Source organism: Canis lupus, chromosome 10, assembly GCF_003254725.2.
Source record: "Canis lupus dingo isolate Sandy chromosome 10, ASM325472v2, whole genome shotgun sequence".
NCBI lineage: Eukaryota > Metazoa > Chordata > Mammalia > Carnivora > Canidae > Canis > Canis lupus.
Window position 1 is genome coordinate 69,122,615 of NC_064252.1, and position 24,004 is coordinate 69,146,618.

A 24,004-nucleotide genomic window follows, 5' to 3' on the forward strand; every position below is an offset into this window, starting at 1 on the left:
CCTTGAAGCCAGGTGAGCCCCAAACGGAGAGGGTGGCCGTGTGACAGCCCCGGGCCGGGGGGCAGGGAAGCGGGAGGAGGGCCGCGGGGGCGCCTCGCCTCCTGGGGCTCCCGGGTCAGCCGGGTCAGGGCGGGGAAGTAAATAGGGCCATGGTGGCGGGACACACGCTGCCCCGAGGCCACGGGGCCCCAGGAAGAGCCGGGAAGAGACGCGGGTCACCGGCGTTTCTACAGAGCGGGGGGCAGGAAAGCATTGTGCTGGGCCCCGATTCTTCCCAAGAGACTGGTCAAGGTCCCAGGAAGTGCTAAACAGGCGCCAGCGGCCACCGGGCCTTCTGATTACCACTCTCCACACTCTCCGTGGGTTGTTGGTCGAGAGAAAGAAAGGTCTTCCTGTCTCTTAAAAATTCTAGAAGAAACATTTTCTTTTTTAGATTTTATGATTTATTTGGTGGGGGGGAGAGAGCGTGCGCAGCAGAGGGGCGAGGGGTAGAGGGCGAAGCAGACCCCTGGCTGCGCAGGGGGCCCCACACAGGGTTCCATCCTGGGGCTTTGGGACCATGACCCAAGCTGAAGGCAGACGCCCAACCCCTGAGCCCCCAGGCCCTGGGGATCTGGGTGCTGCCGTGGGTTAAACATCCGACTCTTGGTTCAGGCTCAGGTCACGACCTCAGGCCTCAGGGTTGTGGGATGGAGCCCCTGGCAGGGCTCTGTTCTTTTTTTTTTTTTTTTTTAATTTTTATTTATTTATGATAGGCACACAGTGAGAGAGAGAGAGAGGCAGAGACACAGGCAGAGAGAGAAGCAGGCTCCATGCACCGGGAGCCCGACGTGGGATTCGATCCCGGGTCTCCAGGATCGCGCCCTGGGCCAAAGGCAGGCGCTAAACCGCTGCACCACCCAGGGATCCCCAGGGCTCTGTTCTGATGCAGCCGGCCCTCCGCCCCCCACCCCCCACCCCCCACCCCGGCACTCTCACCTTCTCTCTCTCCTAAATAAATCTTTTAAAAATAAAAGCATGGGGCAGCCCGGGGGGCTCAGCGGTTTAGCGCCGCCTTCAGCTCAGGGCCTGATCCTGGAGACCCGGGATCGAGTCCCACGTCGGGCTCCCTGGGTGGAGCCTGCTTCTCCCTCTGCCTGTGTCTCTGCCGCTCTGTGTCTCTCGTGAATAAATAAATAAATAAAATCTTTTAACAACTCTTTAACTGTCCCCGCGGTGACCGCGCCAGCTTGGCCGGGCGCTTGGCCAGCAGGACCTGGGCGGAGCCGGGGCCGCGGAGAACGGCGACTCCGGGTTTCCACGTCTGCAAAAGAGAACAATACTCAGGACACGCATGACCTGAAGGACGAGGGTGGTGTCCAGGCCCAGGCGCGGGCCAACCCCGCGCCGTCGCCTCCCGCTGCTCCAACCCCCCGCCGGACCCCGCGAGCAGGAGGCCCTTCCAAAACCCGCGGGCCTGGCACTGCCGCCGCAGCTCCGGTGCCACCGCCAGGCCTTGTGTCCTCGTCGCTCCAAGCCCACGAGGACGAGCTGCTCCCCTGCTCCCTCCGCCTTTGCTGCGCTAGGCCCTCGCTTTAGGCTTCACCCCAAGCTCTGGGCCCCCCCGAGGGCTCCCCACTGCGTTTCACCCCAGTAGCTAGGGGGCAGGCCCAGAGCTTCCCAAAAGATTGTGCAAGTGCGCCTCTTACCCTACCTTCTCTTTCACTGATGCCATCTACCGCCGGGACGTCCTGATGATGCCCTCTCCCAGCAGCGGAGCCTCCTCTCCCAACTCAAGCCGCCCACCCCGTCTGCACCACTTCCTTCCGCAGCCCCGTGCAGGCTCAAGGACATTTTCAACTACCGTGGCTGTGTCACTCGGTGTTTCTGAACACGTATGTCAGGGGGCTAATCTGGATGGATCTGCATCAAGAAACTCCATTAAGCCAATTTAATTTTTGATCCACTTCCTATGCTATGTATTTCCATTTTATTGTAATTATTTTCCCTAGGATCCAGTCTCTTCTCTATATATTTTATAATGGAGACTTCTTTTTTTTTTTTTAATTTTTATTTATTTATGATAGTCACACAGAGAGAGAGAGAGAGGCAGAGACATAGGCAGAGGGAGAAGCAGGCTCCATGCACCGGGAGCCCGACGTGGGATTCGATCCCGGGTCTCCAGGATCGCACCCTGGGCCAAAGGCAGGCGCCAAACCGCTGCGCCACCCAGGGATCCCTAATGGAGACTTCTTAGTCAATTTTTGGTTAATTTCTAATTTTAGCAACGTAGCTTCTGCTCTCGAGGTCTCCTGGGGCTACTAGACCTACTAGATTCAAATTTCCTGGCTAGAATTTCGATTTAAACTTGACACTTGGGCAGCCCGGGTGGCTCCGCGGTTTAGCGCCGCCTTCGGCCCAGGCCCTGATCCTAGAAACCCAGGATCGAGTCCCCGGTCGGGCTCCCTGCATGGAGCCTGCCTCTCCCTCCGCCTGTGTCTCTGCCTCTTTCTCTCTCTCTCTGTGTCTCATGAATAAATAAATAAAATCTTTAAGAAAAAAATCTTGAAACTGAAACAAAAAATAAATAAATAAAATAAACTTGGTCAAAATTTCATTCTTCCATCAATCTTTAATGATGCGTGGTTTTAACAGATTTGAATTTTACAAGAACTATTTCTACCAGTAATACTCATTATAAACTGAATAGAGGCCAACAGTTTATATTTAATTCTTTGGTTCTTCCAAAACACAGAAAACAGTGATCAATTCTCTGCTGATAACTTAAGGTTTTCTCTGAAGGGTAAGGACAATCTGTGCTTGAGGTCAAGTTCCTGCTAAGACACAGGATGCGCCTGGGGAGATGTACAAATACTAATTTTGCAAAATGTGACTTGGGGAGTTCCGTATCTAGTGATGATCTGGGTCCCCAAACCTCAGGGCTAGAGAAGTGGGCCGTCTTCTGACGAGAATACTTGGACTCTTCCGGGCCTCTGCACCAAGCAGAATTACGGATCTTCTTCTGTGTAAACTGGATGCTCCCCGACCCTCTAGACCTTGCTACCCCAAGGAGAGGTGAACTCAAAGAAGAACTCTTACGATGGAAGGAAAAAGATCTTTGTCTCCCAGTCCAGACGAACAAGCCTAAATCATCTGCTCACGGCTTTTCTCTGGGTCTCACTCTGGTTCCTCCCACTGGCTCTCAATTAGGGGCTGATATTCGGGCACCCCCCTCCGTGGCTGGGCTCTTACTAACCAGTCTCGGGGCTGGCCTGGCAAAAATGAGCCACACCGGGGCGAATGCGAACGACAGCGTCCTGTGGGAACTGGAGCTTCTGACTTGGGCTCTCCCTCCCAGGAAGGCAGGGCTGAGTCCATCCACATTTGCAGAAGGCCCTGATTACCCCCAGAGCAGTCCAAGTCACAGGCAAGGACGATTGTCCTCTTGGTCCACGGTAACTTGAAACAGCAGCAGCACAGGAACTTTGCATCGTAGGACAAGCTGGAGCGTATCGTTAGACATACACGAACCAGATCTCGGTGAATCTTCAGAGAAAGGAGGCAACTTTGGTTTTACTCATGTGAGTCACACCAGAACTCTCGGAATCCCTGGATCTTCCACTGCCAATTTCAACTCAGACCTGAACTCAGCCCTTCACCAATTCTCCCCAAATGATGGATGTCAAACTCATTAAAGCTCAAATATTATGGTTATTTTTGTCAAATTTGGGGAGGAAATAAGCAGGCAGTTTCTCTCCCACACTATGGGATTTTAAGATTCTTAGGAATTATTCATTCCTCCCCAATTCCTCTCTTTGCGTGTATGTGTGTACTTTATGTACTTCCAAGTTTTAATTCCAGTATCATTAACGTACAATGTTATATTAGTCTCAGGTGTACAATAGAGGGTTCGGTAATTCTAAACATGACCTAGGGCTCCTCAAGGTAAGTGTCCTCCTAATCCCCTTCACCTAGCTCACCTACGCCACCCCCCCCTTCCCTCTGGTAACCTCCACTTAATTCTCTATAGTTAGGAGTCTGTTGTTTCTGCTTGTTTCCCAGACTTCCCTCTAATTTGTTATGTTAATGCTGGTCTCTCTTAAGGGCTTTTTTGGTTTGTTTTGAAAGATTGAATATTACCCAGGTCATATTCAGGTAACGTATTTTAGGGGCTCACGGTAAAGTTTACAATAGCAGAGAGCTCTGTGGTTTTCTTGGCTCAGTCCTTATGGCCCCGCTGTCTTTATTATTTCATTTATGTCTCCAGGTAACATCTAGAATGGAAAGTAGGTCTCAGGTAGTAGCAATGCTGGCATTGGAAACCAACCAACCAACCAACCAACCTTGAAACTTAAAAACGCAAAACTAGGTGTGGCACTGTAAAAGGTACTTATGGAGGCCTTCAATCCTAGGAAGATCTGACTGAAGAAATAATACAAAATATAGATCATTTGCTTTTATTAGGTTCATTTTAATAAAGTGTATAAGAGTTTGCAACTCAAAACAATTATTCAGAAAAACTATCAGATACATGAGATAGATCACACGACGAGTGCAATAACAGAAATCCAGAAGTCTGCGAATAGGAGGTATTGCAAAAACTGTGAAGATTGACTTTACGAATGTCTTTCTCCCTTCCTTTCCATGTCCACAGCCCATGGGATTACATGCACATACTGTTTTCTGCGGTCTGTTGACCTCAGGGTTCCTTGTAGCTGGGTCAACTCCCTCGTTCAGTGAACTCAAAATGTCTTGCCAGCAGAGGAGTTCACCTCTCGTCCATGGAATGAGCATTGTCCTCGGCCTTTATTTGGTTTCTGCGCCCTAACAAATGACATCAAACACTTTCTCTTTCAAAGGAATGTCTTGCAGGCCTTGTGCTGGTCTGGTCTCTACTGCCAGTCCAACCCCACACATGAGCCAGGGGTTCAGGCCAAACCCTACTGAGTTTCATCCTCGTGGATGAGAAGAGCGTACTTAACTGTGGGAACAGGCTAAGGCTATGGCTGACTTTTCCCACCATTACCTAGAACAACTCCAGGTCTCTGAGTTGTTGGCAAATGGGACTGAGTTTACTCAGGCCAACTACCTATTGTCACCACTTGCTATTCTTTGGATGCCTTCATAAGGAGGTCTTAACACCATGGCAGAAAGTATGAGGACGGACAGACAGACAGACACACACACACGCGCGCGCGCCTCTCCAATCACAATCCTCAAACAGGAGGCTTCGGTAGACTCAGAGAATACAATGATTTGCCATTTCAGAGTGAAAAGGCTACACTGCCTTCTCTTACTTCCAAAGTCTCACTTTAACTGACATTGTTAGACACCATTTCTGCAAACAAACAAAAACAAAAACAAAACAAAAACACAACGACAAAAACCAGTTCTGCAATTCTCCGCCGAAAGGAATCCCACAGACCCCTTTAATACGTATACGCGGTCCCATCACAATGCAATGCACATTTCAGGAACACAACATTGTATTATAAACGCACAACAGCGTCACCCACGTTGAGACCGCTGGGAAGGCGCTCGGGCTAAATGTCTCAGAATCACTGAGTTCTGGGAATACTGGAGTAGGCCCCAGTGTGCTGGGTAGCAGTCGGCCGTCTTTGCAAGCCCTTCTGGAGCCCCTTCACACCTGAACTTTCCCCTGCACTCGGGGCGCACCGAGCCCGTGTCAGGTCACGGTGGAGAGATGCCTTTGGGCTGTGTCTCCGGAGTAAGGCTGGACCCCTGCCAACCTCGCTTCGTCTGCTCTTCTAGTCCGTAAGGAGCGGGAAGGTGAGCCATTCAGCTTACTTGGAGTTCCTCCAGGGTGGTGAGATTATCACGGGTCAGGCTGGAACTTAGGAAGAAACTGTTTACAGTAACAAAGGCACATAGAAATTACCATGATCATCCAGTCATGCCTCTCATTCATCCTCTTGGTGGTGTGGCCATAGTGGGGGAATGTTAGTGGGGAAACCAAGTGGGAACGGGAACAAGAGGAGCCAGGAAGGCCTGCAGGAGCAGAGAAGCCGCAGGGGAGAGCTGCGTCGGCAACGTTTTAGGGACGGGACGTTGGATACCACACGGGAGGCCTGTTGGCTAATAAAGGTCAAGGTTCAAATGAGGCAGGTAGGACTGGAAGTCGGAGAGCAAGGTGACCCCTGGGGAATCAAGACATAGCCAGGGTGGATTCTCACATCTAAGCTGAGGCAGCTAGGTATTTTCAGCAACCTGGAAAACTTATTTTATAGCAAAAGAGCATAGAAACAATTCCCAACCAGATACTACTTTATTTTATTTTATTTTATTTTATTTTCAAGCATCTTGAAGTCTTCAAGTGAACGTCACAAGTTTGCAAGTGTTGATGGTTTAAAAAAAACAACAAGAAACAAAAACTACAAGGAGGAGTTGACAAAGGCATTGAAAAATGAGGAATTTAAATTACATGATTCCATTTAAAATCTTCACGTTTACTCCATGAGGCAGGATTGGAGGATTAGAACCCCGGGGGTGACTATGGGCATTTACAAAAGTGCTTCTACCTCCTTAGAAGCTGTGGTCTTCCCAGCAGCTCTCCTACGTCCCTTTTATCAAAATAATCCAAGTTCCAGATTTCTCAGATAAAAATGCATCTATGCGACCAGCAGCCATTCCAGAGTTGACTGGCATGTATTCTTGAAATTCAATTCCACAGACACAGCATGGAATAACATTTTTCTTTATTCACCCGAGCAACTCCATTTTAAGTTGTATCCTTCCTGCTAGAGAATGGGTTGGAGCTCACCCTTCTCCAGTTTCCTATAAAATTTCCTATGTGGGAAAATGAATACAAATCATACGATCCATGTTCTGATGACCTTTCTTTATAGAAGCAAACACAGCATGATTGAATTAATATTGGCAGATCACTCTGGTGATCACATTTAAGTAAAACTGAAAACTGCTACTTTGAGTCAGTGAAATGTCCACCAAACAGTTTAAAACACTGATGTTCATGTATTCTAAATTTACTAAATAAATAATGGGCCAATAAGATGCTGGTATTTTTTCTGGAAGGTTTAAACAAACAAACAAACAAAAGTCGGTTGTCAGATTAAACTGAGACCAAACATGGGGACGTGGACAGGTGCACACCAGTCGACACATAGGAAATTTCCAACTCAATGATAACTGAGCCCAAAATGAAACTGAATTTATGACCTAGATTCCCTTAGGTCCTGCCCAGCTTCTGCTTCTGCCTCGTTTTGTTCCAATTAACAAGGATTGGGAGCCTAACGGGCCGTATGTGAACTCAAGGTAAATATTTTCCACCACACATAATGTAACTTCATTAATTCAATGGTGTCGCTGGTCAATTAACACAGATTCTTTAAAAGAGTTCTTCAGCGCGCGTTGTGCTTCAATGCTTTATGTCTAAATATATTCCGGCTCATTGCACTCCACTGAAATGCAAAGGCACAAGTTCTTGCATCCCCATCAGATGTGTAGAGCAAATAACACAGAAAACTAAGAGGTGTAGCATTTTGTTGACTATATATCCTCTTTTTCTCTTTAATGTTAACCTGTTGCGGTATAGTTGTTGGAAACATGCATTTGCTAATTTAAAGCACCCTGAGCACCCCTAAATCCCTTAACACTAAATTTTCTAGAATTCCAGATTCAGGATGGCCTCTGGCAAGAATATTTTATCTTTAAATGATGCTTTTACCCTATATGATCCAAAGATCGATGCAGAATTTACTAGTTATTAGCTAATACGTAAGGTAGTATAGTCAAAAATTTTTCATGCTTCACTCAGCCCACGCGTGACAAATGATTCAACTCTGTGATTAAAATCACCATGATTTTACTGATTTTACCTGGAGAGCTAAAATGGATACTTGATTAGGAAGAAGTAATTAAATAGCCAAAGGAAGGACCTTTTGCAGGCTGTTACAGAGGCAATCCTGAATTTTTGGAAGAGTGAGTGAGAATGGCCTTCCCCTTGAAGAGTTCCTGACTTGGGGTAAGAACTCTCCCCGAATGTTCCTATCCTCTCAGCGCCTGCCTTGGGGGGCTTTACTTGATAACGACCAAGGTTAGAGTGTGGGGTGCAAAGTTCCATATGCATGAGCCCAGACTATTTATCCAACTGGAGAGATGATTTTTGCATCCACTGTTACACAAAATAATTAGAAATAATCACCGGGAGAAAAGCAACCTCTGCGAAGGAACATTTAACATTCCCCAGAGGGAAAGAGTGTCGTGGTCGGAACCTCACTTGGAAGACCATTGCTGAGAGCCCTGATCCAGTGCCGATTATTTAAGTTTATCTTTTAACCTGGACATTTGAAATAGGTGGAGGCCGAACTAGAAAAAGTCTTGTGAAGTTGCTGTTCATGTCCTACCCCTAAGATGCCACCGATTGAAAGAGTATGACCCCTCATCAACTGCAATCAAGTCTGGCATTCTGGCTTGATTCTTGGACGAATTTCCAATTCTTGAATCCTTAACCTGGTTGGGTGAGCAACTCTCCCGACTCCTGCAGCGACTGGAGACATCGCTGACGTCAACGACAAGTCACCGGGAGCTTTCAGGCTGAAACATGGTGCAGCAGCTCCTCCCACGAGGTTGAACTTCGTCAGCAGAGATGTTCCCGTGGAGACACCGAAGTCTCACCTTAAGGCACTAATAACAAAGGCCGCGGAAGCAGCCGGGCGGCCAGATCTTGCCCGGAATAGAAGACCTTGCAAACACACAAGTCAGTCGCCCACCTGGCCTACCTGGACGTCTCCAGAGGATGGGGGATCAGAACGTTTGCAGGGATCGCGGACTCGGCTCCTTACTCTTCTCCCAACTGATTTATGGGTCTCAGATTTTTCCTCAAGGGGCGGCGGAGAAAGGGGGCAAGGAATGGGCAAGCACCCACAAGCCGATCTCATCTGGAGCCGAGTCTCGAGCCGCATCCCACGGTGGCAGGTGGCAGGTGGCAGGTGGCGTGCTCAGGCCTGAGGGTCTAGGTACGTTATCGCTGAGACCACGTGCCCAGGGGTTAGAGCCGCCACAAGGTGCTCTTTTCTAATGTTCTGAGGGAAAGAGCATAATTAATTTTTTAAGACCGTGCAAAGGGAATTTGTTAATAGCAAATTTTGGAGGAAATAAAAGAATCTCCGAAACCTCAGTTTCGGCAGAATTTTCCCACACCTTCCAACGAATTTGATCTCGCCACAAGACGCGACTAAGTAAAAACAGGAGCTGCGACAGGCCAGGAGCCTGATGCCAGGAAATGAGGGGCCGTGGAGGTAGGCGGAGGGAGGCCGGCTGGACCCGGGGAAATGCTCTCTGGCACACGCGTGCACGTGCACACGCACCTGTGCACTCACAGGGATTTAACAAGCACGGGTGTGCGAAGGCTCAGCACTGGCACACTTCGACAGAAGGAAAGGATCTGACGCCCGTTACACACCCGCACTCACTCATGTGTGAGGCCAGCCTGGCTCGCAGGGCCACGCGCTCCCCGGGCTCCCGGTGGGGCTGCTGGTTTTACAGGAACGACTGGTGTGGGCAGGACCCGCGGCCCTGGGCTTGCACGGGCCCCTTGCACCTCCTCGGGCCACGTCCCCTTCACCAAGCATCACACCGGGTCCCCAAGGGTGGACCTTGAGTCCTTGGGCCACAGTCACCGGGGACCCGCAGGACCAGAACCTGGGGGAGCCTGGCCCCTTTGGGGTTGGGGGGGACGCCTTCCCAGACTTCAACAGTTGGGGGGCGGAGAGAGCAGAGTTCTGGGCGCAGGCAGAGGTGAGGTGCCTGGAGGTCCGAAATCTGCATCCACAAGGGAAATGATCATAACTTACGGGGGTTCCACTGAGTGTCACTGTCACTGGGGTCACTGGCCGCGTGGAACTGGAGGCTGCTGGGCCGCCCCACCTCTTCTGGGGGGGGGGGAGTCAGCTGTGAGGTCGGGGCTCGGGGACCCCGTCTATTCTGGGGAGGGTCAGCTGTGAGGCTGGGGCTCCCCGCCTGTTCCCGGCTCAGCTGCAAGGTCTGGGCTCGGTGGGGGCCATCTCTTCTGGGGGGTCAGCTGCAAGGGTCGAGGCTCAGGGGACCCCGCATCTCCTGGGGGTCAGCTGCGAGGTCGGGGCTCAGGGCTCCCCGCATCTTCAGGGGTCAGCTGCGAGGTCGGAGCTCGGGGACCCCGTGTCTTCTGGGGGGTCAGCTGCAAGGTTAGGGCTCCCTGTGTGTTCCGGGGTCAGCTGCGAGGTCGGGGCCGGGGACCCCGTCTATTCTGGGGGGTCAGCTGCGAGGGTCGAGGCTCAGGGGACCCCGCGTCTCCTGGGAGTCAGCTGCAAAGTCGGGGCTCAGGGGGCCCCGTCTCTTCTGGGGGGTCAGCTGTAAGGGTCAGCTGCGAGGCCGGGGCTCGGGGACCCGCGTGTTCCGGGGTCAGCTGCGAGGTCGGGGCTCGGGGGACCCCGTGCCTTCTGGGGGGCCGGCCGCGAGGTCGGGGCTCCGCAGCGCCCTAGGGCCTCTGGCGGCCCGACCTCGCAGGGAAGGGCGCTAGGGCGAAGGGGTCGGCGGGCAGCTCCGCGGTCCTGGCGGGCGGGGCGCCGGCGCTCACGGGGGCCGCGGCCGGGGCGCCGGGCGGAGCCACAACGGTGCAGGCGGCGAGGGGCTGCGCGTCGGGGCCGTAGTGTCGCGAGTACTTGCGCAGCGCCTGCGGGCGGGAGGGCCGGCCGTCGGGGGGGGGCCCCGGCTCCGGGGGGGGGCGCGGGGCAGGCGCCGTCGGGGGGCGCGGGGGGCGCGGGCGGCGGGGCGGGGCCGGGGGGCGCGGCGCGGTCGGGGCCGGGGCCGGGGCGCGGGGGCCCCTCGGCCGGGGGGGTGGGGGCGGCGGCGGCGCGGGCCTGCGCGGGGGGCTCCGGCTCCTCCAGGCTCTTCTTCTTGCTGAAGGGGGCGCGCAGGAACACGTCGGGCTCCTCGGGCGGGGCCGGGGCCGGGGTCGGGGCCGGGGTCGGGGCCGCGCCCGCCCTGCACACAAACGGGGCCCTGGAGAAAATGTCCAGGCCCGGCGCGGGCGCCCGGCAGCTCCTGAACGGGGCGGTGGCGAACACGTCGGGCTCCGCGCCGCCCGCGGCCGCCGGCTGCTCCAGGCCCGGGAAGGGCGCCCGGCCCACCTGGCCCACCTGGCCCACCTGGACGGCCCGGCCTGCCTGGCCTACTGGGCCTGCCTGGACTGCCCGGCCCGCCTGGCCCGCTTGGGCCGCCGGACCTACCTGGCCCGACCAGCCCACCTGGCCCGCCTGACCTACCTGGCCCACCTGGCCCAACCAGCCCACCTGGCCTGCCTGGCCTACCTGGTCCGCCTGGCCCACCTGGCCTGCCTGGCTTGCGCAGCCTACCTGGCCTACTTGGCCCACCTGGCCCGCTTGGGCCGCCTGGCCTACCTGGCTCACCTGGCCCACCTGGCCCACCCGGCCCGCGCCCAGCTCCCGAGCGAGGGGCCCCACGCCGCCCGGCCTCCCCTGCAGGCCCTTGCAGCCATCGTCCTCCTCCTCGGACTCCAGGAGCGGCCGGGAGCCACTGCAGTCCAGCACGTCCCCCTCCAGGTCCGTGCCCTCCTCCTCGCTGCTGTGGAACGAACTGTTGCTCGAAGGGCCGTCGCGGGCCAGGGAGTCCGACTCCAGGCTGCGCTGGGCGCCGGGCGCTCCCGAGGCCTCCGGGTGCAGGGGGGCGCCTCTGCCGGCCGCCGGCTCCTTAAAGTGCTCTACGGTTAGGACAGGGCGGGGGTTGGGCTCTCTCTGGAGACCTAGGGAAGCACAAAGGGCAGCATTAAGGCACAGGTCACGTCAGCTCTCCCTGGACACGCAACGGCAACGCGCGGCGGACACATCGGGGGCCAAATAATAAAGGTGGAAATGGAAAAAGGAAAAACGGAAACAAAAAGTCAGGCAAGGAAACGGCACACAAACCGGAACACGAGCAACCACCGCCTCACACTTTGGAACAGGACGCACACGGTGTGCGGGACAGGAGATGAGGGTGTAGACACACGCACGTCAGCACAAGGACACGATGCCCCGCGCGCCGGCACCGCCACCCGTCTACCTGGCACTGGCTCGCGTGGGCTGCAGGCCCAGTCCCTCGTCTCCACACGCGCCTCGGCACCTCCGGGGTACGCAGAGATGCTCAGGACGGGGACAAATGCGACCGCCCCCGGGGTGGCCTGCCCCCTGCCTGCCCCTGAGGACGCGGCCCAGCCCCGCCGCCCGGGCTGCTCCGGAGGTCAGGCCGCCCCAGCGCTGGCCAAGAGCAGCGAGCGCCCCCCGGGCCCGGACCGAGGGCGCTTCGGGGGCCCTGCCAGCTCCCGTCACGTCCAGCCCCTCCGCTGGAGCGGCCCTGGGGTCCTGCTCGGGTTTGGCTTCGGTTTTCTAAGTTAGCAAACATCTCCTCTGCTTAAGCGCATCTATCATAAGGCTCTTCAAGCAGATGGAGTCACATCCGTGGGTAGTGACGGAAACTTCCGCAAACTCTACTAAGCTCGTCTACTTCTGGCGACACAGAGGGAGCTCGGGGGCCCTGGCTTTTCAAATCAAATAGACAATTACCAGAATGCGAGAGAGCTTACCTTCCAAGAAACATTAGCAGGTTAGAAGTAGGTCATTGGGCACATGTTAGCAAGAGGGCAGGAAAAAGGCATAAGTAACTAGGCAAGAAGAATCCAGAGAAAGGGTGGCTGGGGGTAAAGGCGTCATTTCATCCTGGGGTTCCCAACCCACCAGGCCTTGGTACAATGGTGTGGATTGTGTAGCCGACTTGGAACCTCCGTGCTCAGGTGATCCCATCACTCCCTCCCCATGCTACCCTCTCCCCTTCCGGGCAAGTGGTGAGCTACTAGACACTTCCGCTAACAATCGGCCCCTGCTAAGGTTTCTGCTTGAATTAAAGCACACAGAACACAGCAGAAGCGGCATCAAAATCGGTTTATTGGGAAGCCAGTCACTTAGGAGACATTCCTTACATTGTAAAGAGACCTAGAGAGAGGTTGGAACATTTTAGAAGGTAACGTACAAAAATACTATGTTTCACAGAATTCTAGGACTCTTTTTTTTTTTTTTAGCAGTGCTTCTTTTTAAACAGCTCTGACCTTAAATATTGTTTGCAGAAACCAGAAAAAAACAACAAAAAAAGGCGAGTGTCCCCCTCATTTTCTAAGAGTTTGAACGCATCCGGTGCATTTCCAGGCAGAGTCTTTAGGCGGAATTCTGTCCTGGCGCCAAACAGCGTCCCGGTGGTGCTTGCAGAGCATGATTTGGAAGAGGAGACTTTTTCCCCTTGCGTTGCAGCTTCAGTGCGTGCTCCCACTCGGCGACGGGGAAGCGGCGGCCGGCGGGGACAGGCAGGAGACGGAACGCGCCCCTGCCGTGTCCGTGGAGACACCTGACCTCAGCCTCTCGGGCAACTATGCTGCTATTAGTCCTGTCACGGTGACTCTTGGGGGACTTCTGAGAGGAAACGCAAATGAGACGGGGGGGGGCGGGGGCGGCAAAGGAGCTTCCCAGAATCAGGCCGAGCCAAGGGGTATGAAAGCTCCCCTCCCCCAAGCTCCCTGAACCGCTTTCTAACCCAGCATCCGCTGGACGACACAGTTTTCAGCCAAAACTAAGGCACAGTTTCTCCTCTTCCAAAAACTACCCCAAAAGTTGGCGTTATCAAGCCAGTTCTAGGGGGAAAAAGGTACATTGAGTCAAGCCGATGACCAATCCTGGCATCATCCTAATCGGTACTGAACACTGAGCTCCAGTTCGACTGGAGTGAGCGTTTTTGGGGAAATTTAAATCGAACTCAGACCAGCTCGCGTGCACAGTGCCAACCAGCAGCCACCCGCAGAGCGGGCTGCGTGGGACGCCCGCGATGGCCCGGGCGCTTCGGGAACTGCCGAGTACCACGGAGCGGCGCCCGCATTCAGAGCCGGGCAGGACGGAGGAACGTGCTTAACCTAGGTCTAAATCGCCTAGAAGGTGGGTTCCTGGTCAACTGGACACCCGCCAAATCCGCATATACCCGGACCTTGATGGTAACGGGAGAAGCAAACCTAAGATTTCCAGGACTTTCAAAAATCCCTACGGATGGTCACAGAACCCCTGTGACACCGAGTTTGAAGGGAAAGCTTGCTTCCTGCCCTTCACGACAAGGCCAGACGGTTTCTCTTTCAAGGCATCAATCTGCTGTGTAGGCTCGGACAGCTACCTTGAAAGGATTTTCCTAAGAAGGCCAAGTCTCTTAGCGTCTCCTTCCGTTTTTCGAGAAGACGTAGTGTGCCCACCCCGGAGACCAACCACCCCTCGCCGCTGGCCCGAGCCGGGCCTTCCAGGAGACCGGGTGCCGGTGGGTGTGGGGGAGACCCGGACACCCATACTCCCTGAGCACAAGACAGGGCGGGCGAGAGGAGGGCAGATCCCCAATCCCTGTAAGCAGAAGATGGCCATTACACCTTGTCGGCAGGGAGAGGTCTTTTTGGGGGGATCGGAGTCTGTCCTTGTAGGGAACGTGTACGTTTGCGAGGTGAGCCGCCCTGTGGGAACGGGCTCGCTCTACCGGGAGGAGGTGATGGAGGCCGCCTGGCTACCAGCAAAGGATCTGCACTCGTGTCCCCGCGTGTCGGCCCCATCCCTCTGGGAACCAGCACCGGGCACAGCAGACGCCCCGGGCCACCGCGCTCCGTAAAGCCAGCCGCTTCCTGAGGGGTGGGGGGCTCGGACCCAGGCCCTGGCCTCACGGGCGCACAAGGGTCTTCCTTATCACGAAGCCTAGAGTAGGGCATTTTGTTCTAATCCCCTCAAACTGGGCTAGGTCTCTCTTCATTTTGGTTCAGCTCATTAAATTAAGAAGGCGAGACACACTTTCTCTTGCTCTCATGTAGGACCATGTGCAAGATTAAGGGTTAAGCACACTTTTTTGAGACTTCGGCTCGGGATAACCCAATTTTAGTCTATTTTGAGGCTCCAAATGCATGCAGGTTTCAGTAAGAGTTCATATCCTTGACAGAGTAGGAAAGAAGTCCCCCAAAGTCTTGGACGCCTCGGGAATTCTCCTAACTGTGCTGAGTGGTTTGGGGTGGGGTTACCCCGGGGGTTTGATCTGATGGACACAGTGAGGGGGTCATCAGAGGGTTTTTTTTTTTTTTTTTTAAATTCAGATTCTGAAGACTTAAATTCCAGGCTGGATATTCTTTAGTGCAATGTGTCACGCACGGCCAGAATTTCACTTTCCCCCATACTGTCCCTGAAGTAACAGTTCACGAGCGGTTTCGGAGACACGATCCTTGCCAAAAGCTGAAAACGAAGACTCGGGGGGGGCGGAAGGGCCGAGAAACCTCAGACATTTGGCAAATAGAAAGCGAACTGGCCCTTCACGGGAAGGTCAGAAATGCTGCACCAATGAACACCCACCCTCTTGGGGCCAAGTCAGGTTAATGACTTCCATGGCCTTCGGCTTAGATGGTAAAATCAGGGTTTGGTTCTGCCGTGCGCTGTGCGCGGCATTAACGCCCGTGGCTGGGGAGTGGGGATTCGGGGGCGGCCGACGCGGCCGGGGATGCTGTGCCCCTCGGGCCAAGGCAACAATGAAGCGAGGGGGGGTTCGGGGAGCACAGAACTGCTGTCGCCAACATCGAATGTCTAATTAACCTGGCCCCGGGAAACCAGAGATTAAATCAGAGCAGGGAGCTGCCAATCCGTGCTCCGTTTTCGAACCCGAGCCTGGTCGCGGGGAATGCGGGCTCCCGGGGGTGCTCTCCCTGCCTGCCAGGGGAAGCCGGGTGGCCTCGGTACCCGTCCTCAGCACGCGGCCGCCCCCCTTGTGCCCAGGTGCTGACTGTCACCCAACAACCGGGTTAAGTCCCTTTGGCCACGGTGGGTTTTCAGAGCAGGAAAGCGGCAGCTGTTCAAAGTTACTTACACCTGTGAACATCAGGCTCCCGGGTGAACAGAGAAGTCTTTATTCCCCTGTATGTTTACATAATAAACTGTTTACAGACTTTTTTTTTTAAATACAATACTTGCGCAGCAATGTTTAAGTTCCGTATTTTTACTGCGTAGGGTAGCTTCACGGACCTCTGTCTGCTCTGTCCTCTTGGGGAGGACCTGATAGAGACCTGCGGTAAATACACATCCATGTGCCAGGGGCAGGGCAGGGCAGGGCAGGGCAGAGGAGGGTAATAACTCCCGGGAGAAAGGCTGAAGTCAGGACGCCACATCAAAGTGGGAACCAAGAAAGTGTCTTCCCTTTGGGCAACTACGGGCCGTTTGGTAACTTGGAGTCAGTCAGCGTTACCCGAAGCACCTCCCTCCTCCACCTCCTCCACCTCCTCCACGGGCAGTGAAAGGAAACCCAGGATAAACAAAGTAGTGTCTCCTTACAGATGATTTAAATGGAGGCCATCTGGGATTCATTTCGACTCAAGAAACCCAAGTACATCCAACTGCAGCGACAGGGCGAGCGTGGAAAATGAAAAGACTAACTTCGTGTGGGTAAGATTATAGTCTCTAGAGAGGAATAAAAGACAGCTTGGTATTATCTGGAGTGTTTCAGGAAAGATCTCATTCTCTGCATCCCTCTGATAGCTCTTCTGCTCTGCCTGGCAGCCTCTAATTTGCTTCTTAGGACTTTGGGCGAGCCTGTCATTTTTGTCCCCAAACTCTTTAAGTTAGTGGCTACATGATCCTGGTAATCTTACAGCCAGAGAAAGTTAGACTCCTGGAAACTTAGACAAACATCATCATGGGAGACTTTACTTTGGCCCAAGGTTATCTACAGTGTGCATTTCTTCAGCCGAACTCAGATCCCTCCACACTTCTGCGCGGAGGTCAACCCCAAAGGTCCTCTCCTTCGTCTAAGATTGCTGCTGAAGGCAGACTGTTCCTGACCTGGGGAAAACTGTGTTAGTTCGAATCAGAATGATCAATTACCTGCCAGGAGAGCAGGGGGAAAAGAAGTACGATAAACAAAACTAAAATTTCATCTTGAGAAAAACAGGTTCTTTTCTTGAGTTTGTTCCCTTGTAATTATTAGCGGCCCAAGTTCTATAATTCTAATTCGGGAAGAACCAAGCCCAATATCAAATGACACGGAACAGAGTGACAACCTCCCTCAGAGGTTATTTTAAAATCCGCACCTTTCCATTTTCTAAACTACTAAAGACAGGTGCAATTATGGAAGTTCCCTCCTTATTCAGAATATTGAGGAAATTAAGACTGATTGTTGTCGCTTTCCATCATAAAAGGTCATCTCTGGGAATTTTCGTTGGTTATTCCTTTCACTGTCTTTAATAGTAACCATGCTTCATTGGGGGGGGGAGGGGGTGGTTTTGCTTTTTGGAAACAGCTAAATGTGACTCAGAACCAGGAGTCATGGAAAAGACCAGGAAAGAGAACATACTTCCAGATGTTGAAAGCAATGCTAATTAGATAAGAATTCAACGGATTTTCTTATACCCTGATTACCTTCCTTGATGGTTTCTAAGGAGGGTAGTTTCAAAAATAAAGTGAATGAAGGCAGCATCGCTAAAGTATTAGCCTCCCAAGTAAAACCAGATGCCTTCGGAGGGAACAACACGCAATGAGCGGTCGCAATTCTGATATGTCTGCTGAAGAACCCATTGATTATGATCAGAGTTAGAGGTGTCCATTTAAACCTTATCTCTTCTTAGCCTGCGGTTTTTAAAAATACTGGGACTTAGATTTGGTGATCTAGTTATTTCAATGCTGTAAAGGAGAAAAAAAAATTTGCGATGTGTTCCGGTGCAGTTACTACTTGTGCACAGTTGGGACTAAAGCAAATTAGAAACATATGCTTTTAGTGTCTGCTCATTTTTAAGTGCCAGATCACTGATTATATTTTAGAAGAACTGAAGGTGTCTGATACTTTTTTGTTGGAATAGGCAGGTACATGTAATAGTTTCTCTAAAAGAGTCTATGTCCCAAACTCACCGATAATGTAGGCTTCTGCTGCGATAACCAAGGAAGGGCAACCTAAGCCAGTGAAGGGCCGTTATGATTCTCTAAGATGTAAATACTGCTACAGTAACAGGAAGAACTAGAGAAGATAACTGAAGAACATCAGGATTATACGAATCCTTCACAGTCCTTCCAAAGCATAATAATACGTATGCGGAACTCTAGAATCCCGTAAGCCTGAAGACCACCTAGTCCAGACTCATCTTTGCATACATAAGGAGCAACAGCGTTTGGAAGCGAAGCGCCCGCTGAAGCCCACTTGGCCGGTGACTGGCAAACGTCAGGGAGAGACCCCAGGCGGACTGTCCTGCCCAGGCCTCTTCTCCCACGGCCCGGCTCGGGTCCCACACCCGTGAAACGAAGTGGATGGACCAGAGACTGGTCTCTCTGACCCCGCTTGTGGCTCCGTGTAGAGTTCCGTGGGTCTACCAGTTATCAGACACTGTAGTCTAGTCTCCTATCAGATAAACCCTTTTAGCTCAAGGATGAAGCTCTACACTAAGGGAGGTGCCATTTACTGAGTCACTCACATGGGTTCCTTAAAAGAAAAAAAAAAAAAAAGTTCTCCCCTTTGAGGTCCTATCCCTAAAGGACAAACCCAAGATGATTTCACGCCGTTATCTCCCTCGGGCTTCCTCCATCCAGTCTCTGGCTTCCAGTCTGTTCATTCTCATTAACAGTCTCCATTAAGCTTTATTGAGCCAGACGACTAGGGAATACATCTCAATGTGATTATGGGTAATACACGAAAGGAACAAGTTAGAGATACTGAATTTCTACACTGTACTCTTCACGGTTTCAATTAAATTGAGAAACTAGATATTTCATTATATTTCTGACATGTATACGTATGGAAAAAAAATAAAATTGGAAAACATAGGCATAAAACATTGTTCTTATTTAAAAATAAACATTTCCTTCATTAGTTTATACATTCTTTATCTATGTCCAGGAATAAAGAAGAATACAGTTTTGATTTTCAGGAACATCCCTGTCCATAGAGGGGCCAGCGAGTCCCACTGTCACTGCCATCCAATCATGGAGAGCTCTTCAAGGACATCTTTTTTTTTTATCTTCAGCAGGAAGGTTGTGCCTCCCTCAATTTTGGAAATGATCCATTATCCTAATAGAGGGCTTTACTTAGCTCATCTAGTTTCAGCCGGCACAGGAAGTATTTAAAGTCAGAAGGAAGACTGAAAGACTCAGACTTTTCCTCCGATGCCTTTCAAAGGCTGCTCTCACATTTCTGGGGTCAAAGCTTGACCTCCAACGTGCAGTGCTTTGCAGGCTGTTGTTGCTGCTCAACTTTTTTTTTTTTTCCCCCCTTAAAGTGCAAATGTGAGGAAGAAGAAACAAAAGTACTAGATAGAGAAACAAGCAAATGAGCTTGGAATTTTATTTGTACAAATCTGATCAACTAAGAGTTTCCCCTTCTGATCATGGAAAATGGCACTCAAGGAAGAGAACCACGACGGGTTTCTCTGTGCCCACCTCTTTCCAAAAGGGCAATTCTATAAAATTGCTCTCTGTGTAAGGAAAAGAAAAATACACTTCAACGAGTAAGGACATATACAGAGGGTGACCATGAGGCATGTTGTCATGTCAGTGCAGGGTCCTTTATTTATTTTATGAACAATATTCTAAGGTTAGTGAGGAACTACGCTTTGTTTTGTCTTGTTTTTAATCTAGGAAACCAAGGAAAACCAACTGAACATATTTCATTGGCTGCATCCTTCGATTCAAACATCAGAGAGAAAAGAAAGGTAAGTAGCCAGAATCAAATTGTGCCTAGCTTGTCAGCACACTTATTTCTGATTATCTGAAAATAAACGACATGCTTATTCTACAAAGACAGAGGACCTGCTGAAAGCTTATAGCAACACACAAGTCTACTCGAAATGATTCCATATGTTATACTGTAGGATTGCTGTATAGTTATACAAGGGAGTGAGATCAAAACCCTGTACAGACACCTGATATCAGACTTGAAACGCCAAGTGGAAACAGAGCTATTCAGCGTCTTCATTTATACACAATTTACAATATTTGATTCAAAATAAAAATCACAAGAAAAATACATCTGTTTCTGCTACAATTCCTTCCCCTCCCCCATCCACCCCCCAGTGAAAAGTCTTCTAATAAAAGGTATCATGTTACCACCATTGTCTTGTTTTGGTCTAATTCTGAGATCCCGGCTTGGGACAGTTAACATGGAAAGGAATGGCAATACTTGGGTTTTAAATAATGTACACATTTTATCCAAGGATCTCAAGTACTTGCAGTCACGTCTCCAGATCTGAGAAATCACGGTTCAATGGAAGCCAGAATGCTGGATGAATGCTGGGCAGGTTGCATGGGGTGGAAAATCCCTTGGCTAAGTCTATGATCAAACAAGGTCAAGGCTGGTTGGCTAGAGCTGGGCTCAATTTCTCTTTTCAAACACATCCCATCCGTCTGTCAGTTTTACCCTCTCTTAAATCACACACCCATCTCCAGGCTACTGCCCAGAGTCAAGACCAACTGAAGAAGCCATGTCCTCATGATAATGCAGCAGCGTAAAAAGCAAAAACAGAGAAACACATTCATCAGCATCTGGCCAAAGGAGACAGGGGTTGGGAGGACTGGTTTGGGAGGCCATTCCTAGCAAGAATGAGACAAAGGTGTCAATTCACTAGTTTCAGTTACAGTTAAGCTTTGGGTGGAGTTGATTCCAGCAGAGGTGAAGCTCATGGCATCTAGCGCTTGATTTAAGATTATGCTATTGAAGAAGGGTAATGAGAAAACACAGCAAACTAACAGGGAGGAACTGGCCAAGGAATATGTGGAGGGCCAAAGTGATTTTCTTTCCTTATCGTTTCTACAGGAGAAGGCAAGGGGTAGGAGACAAGGGCTAGAGGGCCCCTTATTAGCAGATTTTTTAAAAAAAATCATTTTTCTTATAACTCCGTAATGAAAATGTATATTACGGTGTGAAGGTTACAGAACTGCATCTGCTACTGGGTCACGGCTACAGGTCTATGAGCTGATCCACCAGCAGTAAAGACCTGGCTAGGTTGGGAAGACTGGACTCAGAGCTCCCACTGCTGTTTCTAGAGTGCCCACCTGGAAGTGGAGAGATAGGAATTCAGTACAAAACACAGAGGGTTAAGGTTTAGATGTGCAGAGCAAGCAAAGGAGAAAAAACAAAAACAAAACCAAACCCTAGAGAAGCAACAATTTACATTTGCAAACTCTTATGTGTTGATTTTTAAACACACAGGTCAGCTTTCCGCCACCTCCCACCACGGCTTCAGGCACACACCCTGGAGGCCAAATACCCTGCAGAGAGGATGCTATTTTCCCATGAACATGTACTTCGCCTGAGAACTGCTGGCTGTACCCTAACTTCCTGATAACATCGAATCACCTCCCTAGTAAGGCAAACGTCAACATTTTTTGCTTTGGGGAGAAATTAGGTATTAAGACCACTGGCAATAGGAACGTGCTTTGGGAAATATATGGATGGTCCCACGGCAATTCGGTGCCTCAGGGCACGTGCAAACGGCTTTAATCCATCAAAGAGGAAAAAGGATGCTTCGCCAATGTCCAAAAGATGCAAATGGTATCAAAGCACCATATTTAATCTCTTTGGTAAGAATGTTTATTGTGGATTATTCGACTCATGCTAAAAAAACGTTCAGAGCCTTTTTTTTTCTTTTTTAAATATGTGCGTTCTGGTTTCCACTGACTAAAGGTCATTTTAGTTTTGGCTTGATACCTTGTAAAACCCAGGTTTTAGTCAAAGTATTAAATGTTTTTCTTGGGGCAGCCCGGGTGGCTCAGCAGTTTAGCGCCGCCTTCAGCCCAGGGCGTGACCCCGGCGTCCCGGGATCGAGTCCCATGTCGGGCTCCCCGCAGGGAGCCTGCTTCTCCCTCTGCCTGTGTCTCTGCCTCTCTCTCTCTGTATATTTCATGAATAAATGGATACAATCTTTTAAGTAAATCCTTTTTAAATAAATAAATGCTTTTCTTTTCTCTGAATAAACCGCACAGCCCCGCTTTGAGATCACTGCATCTTGGTCTGTACCTGTGTCTCCACCTTACCCTGGCTCAGCCCCAGGGACGGTCATTATCCCCAGTTTCCCTCGTTAGGTGTGGATGCGGTTTCCCCTCTGATAGATTAGGTACATTACTATTTTGTAGAGAGCTGTGATGTCAAGCTCTTCTCTGTTCCCCATCCTCTCTTTCTTACCTTGTGGGTTTTTGGTTATCAATACAGGAATAGGGTCAAACTCATCTTCAGCCACCTTGTCCGAGCCCTCAGGGACATCAAAACCTGAGATGAGATTACTATCTTCTGCAGCTTAATACAGAATGCAAGTACACAAGCAGAAACAACAGAGGTAGAGATTAGCAAACGAGAGAACACGTAAGAGGCACAAAGTTCCCAACTATACAATCACGGTTGTTTTTTGAAGGTGACAACGCTTAGTCTCATGAGTTGAAATAAAAGCAGCAAAACTGGAAATAGGGAGACAGAAAAAAGATGGTTTGGAGACTTCCATAAATGATTAGGGGGAAGGGTCAGAGGACGCGTTCTCTCTGGCCACTGTAAGACCAAGGTGGCTCTTCAATGCCCATAATTCACAAAGGCATGGGAATTAGTCATTGATCTTCCTTACTGAGCAAACGGAGGCCTAACAGACAAAACTCGAGAACCTCAAAGCCAGGGGCAGGGGCTTCTTTAAAAAGTAACTACTATCGACACTGAATGTTAGTTAATTGGATTTAATTTTTCTTTTTTAAAAAAAGATGCAACTGCTATATACAAGGCAAACAAAATACTTCTGGAAAGGACTCGCTGCCCTGTGGCTGGGGGAAAACGACTTTCCATCCACTCTGATGCCTCGGGGAATGTTGGGGCCCAAGATCACATGCACTGAGATTTCAAGCAGAAGCATGTTAGAGCTTTCTCCACAATTCTGATTAAGACTCTCCTGCCACAAAGTGCTCGCTGAGCACCTATTTTGCAAGTGATGCTTCTCTGTGATTACATATTGCTGCGGACACACTCCTGCCAGGCATACCTGGTCAAACACGTACTCTATAAAAACATGATCATTTTAATGCTGTCGAGGGTAAAAACGAAAGCTCCACTGTTACCCCTGCAAACCCTAAGCTAATTATTTTTAGACATCTCGGGGAAGCTCCCTTCTTGAATTTCTTTCAGAATAAACTCAACATTGTTCTTTTTCTATATTCTTGCCCCTTCCACAAAACCAATTTCGCTGCCCAAGTACAGAAAGAGGTTTAGTGAATGCTGCACACAGTAAGCCAGGCGCTGTGCCCGTCACTTTTACAAACTCGCTGAAGGGAACTCCATTCAAGCTACTTCTGTCCCGCAGCATTTCAAACCAGTATCAACCCAGGACTAAGACGTGAAAATGGGAGATTAGAAAGAGAAATCCAGTAATCAATCCTAAGTCAAAATTTAAAGCTTTTGTCAGTTCACTCCTTGAAGGCTGACTTTCGAGGACTTAGGCCTGCTTTATTGTAGCAACTGCTACCCAAAATCTTTAAATCAGATTGGATGAGACAATTTTAGGGTCTAAGGTTAACACGTATCATATTAATAATGACAGTCAAGTCAGTGGATGGTCAACTCAACCATCTACGGCTCTGCCTTTAATGGAGAACATGGAATACCCTGCGCTCCACGTGACACCAGAAAGCTATGCCTCCGCCACTTTGTTGTCTGAGCCTTACTGGGCACTCTTCCTGAGAGGGATTATAACCCAGGGGCTAAGAGTACAAACTCGGGTTTTCCACAGGAAGGAGGGGGCTGAAAAACTTCCCTGGCAAAGACTTTTGGTAAGGAAAATGCTCAGGAGTCATTCGGTTCTCCTTGAAGGACACATGTGAGCCCGAGGACAGGAAAGCGTTTACCTTTATGGGCTGGAGCAGAGATCGCTATGGGGGCAAACTCTTCCAGAAGGTCAGTAGTAGGGTTAGAAAGCAGGGAGCCATCAATCAGGGAATCTTCCCCGGTGAGAGAATCT

General features: G+C 50.7%; 1 protein-coding gene and 1 long non-coding RNA gene across 11 annotated transcripts in view; both read right to left on the minus strand.

The window, feature by feature from the left end:
* Positions 1–970: 970 nt before the first annotated feature.
* LOC112674091 (uncharacterized) lies at positions 971–10,674 on the minus strand. The gene is made up of 3 exons (XR_003145214.3): positions 3,236–10,674; positions 1,694–1,902; positions 971–1,303 (listed from the first exon to the last, which is right to left on the minus strand). It is a non-coding gene; the product is annotated as an uncharacterized LOC112674091 (long non-coding RNA).
* A 2,239-nt stretch (positions 10,675–12,913) lies between these two features.
* Positions 12,914–24,004, minus strand: part of AAK1 (AP2 associated kinase 1) — a 157,262-nt gene continuing 146,171 nt past the window's right edge. For 3 of the 10 annotated variants that reach the window (XM_049115929.1, XM_025470387.3, XM_025470380.3), the window contains 3 exons: positions 23,892–24,002; positions 22,198–22,308; positions 18,640–21,068 (listed from right to left, as the gene is read on the minus strand). In XM_049115929.1, coding sequence (XP_048971886.1) covers positions 20,974–21,068; positions 22,198–22,308; positions 23,892–24,002 — 317 coding nt within the window. In that variant the 3' untranslated portion in view covers positions 18,640–20,973. Of the gene's footprint in view, positions 16,497–18,639; positions 21,069–22,197; positions 22,309–23,891; positions 24,003–24,004 lie in introns of those variants that run through there. The other 7 variants (XM_049115932.1, XM_049115930.1, XR_007413848.1 and 4 more) reach the window with 6 other exon arrangements.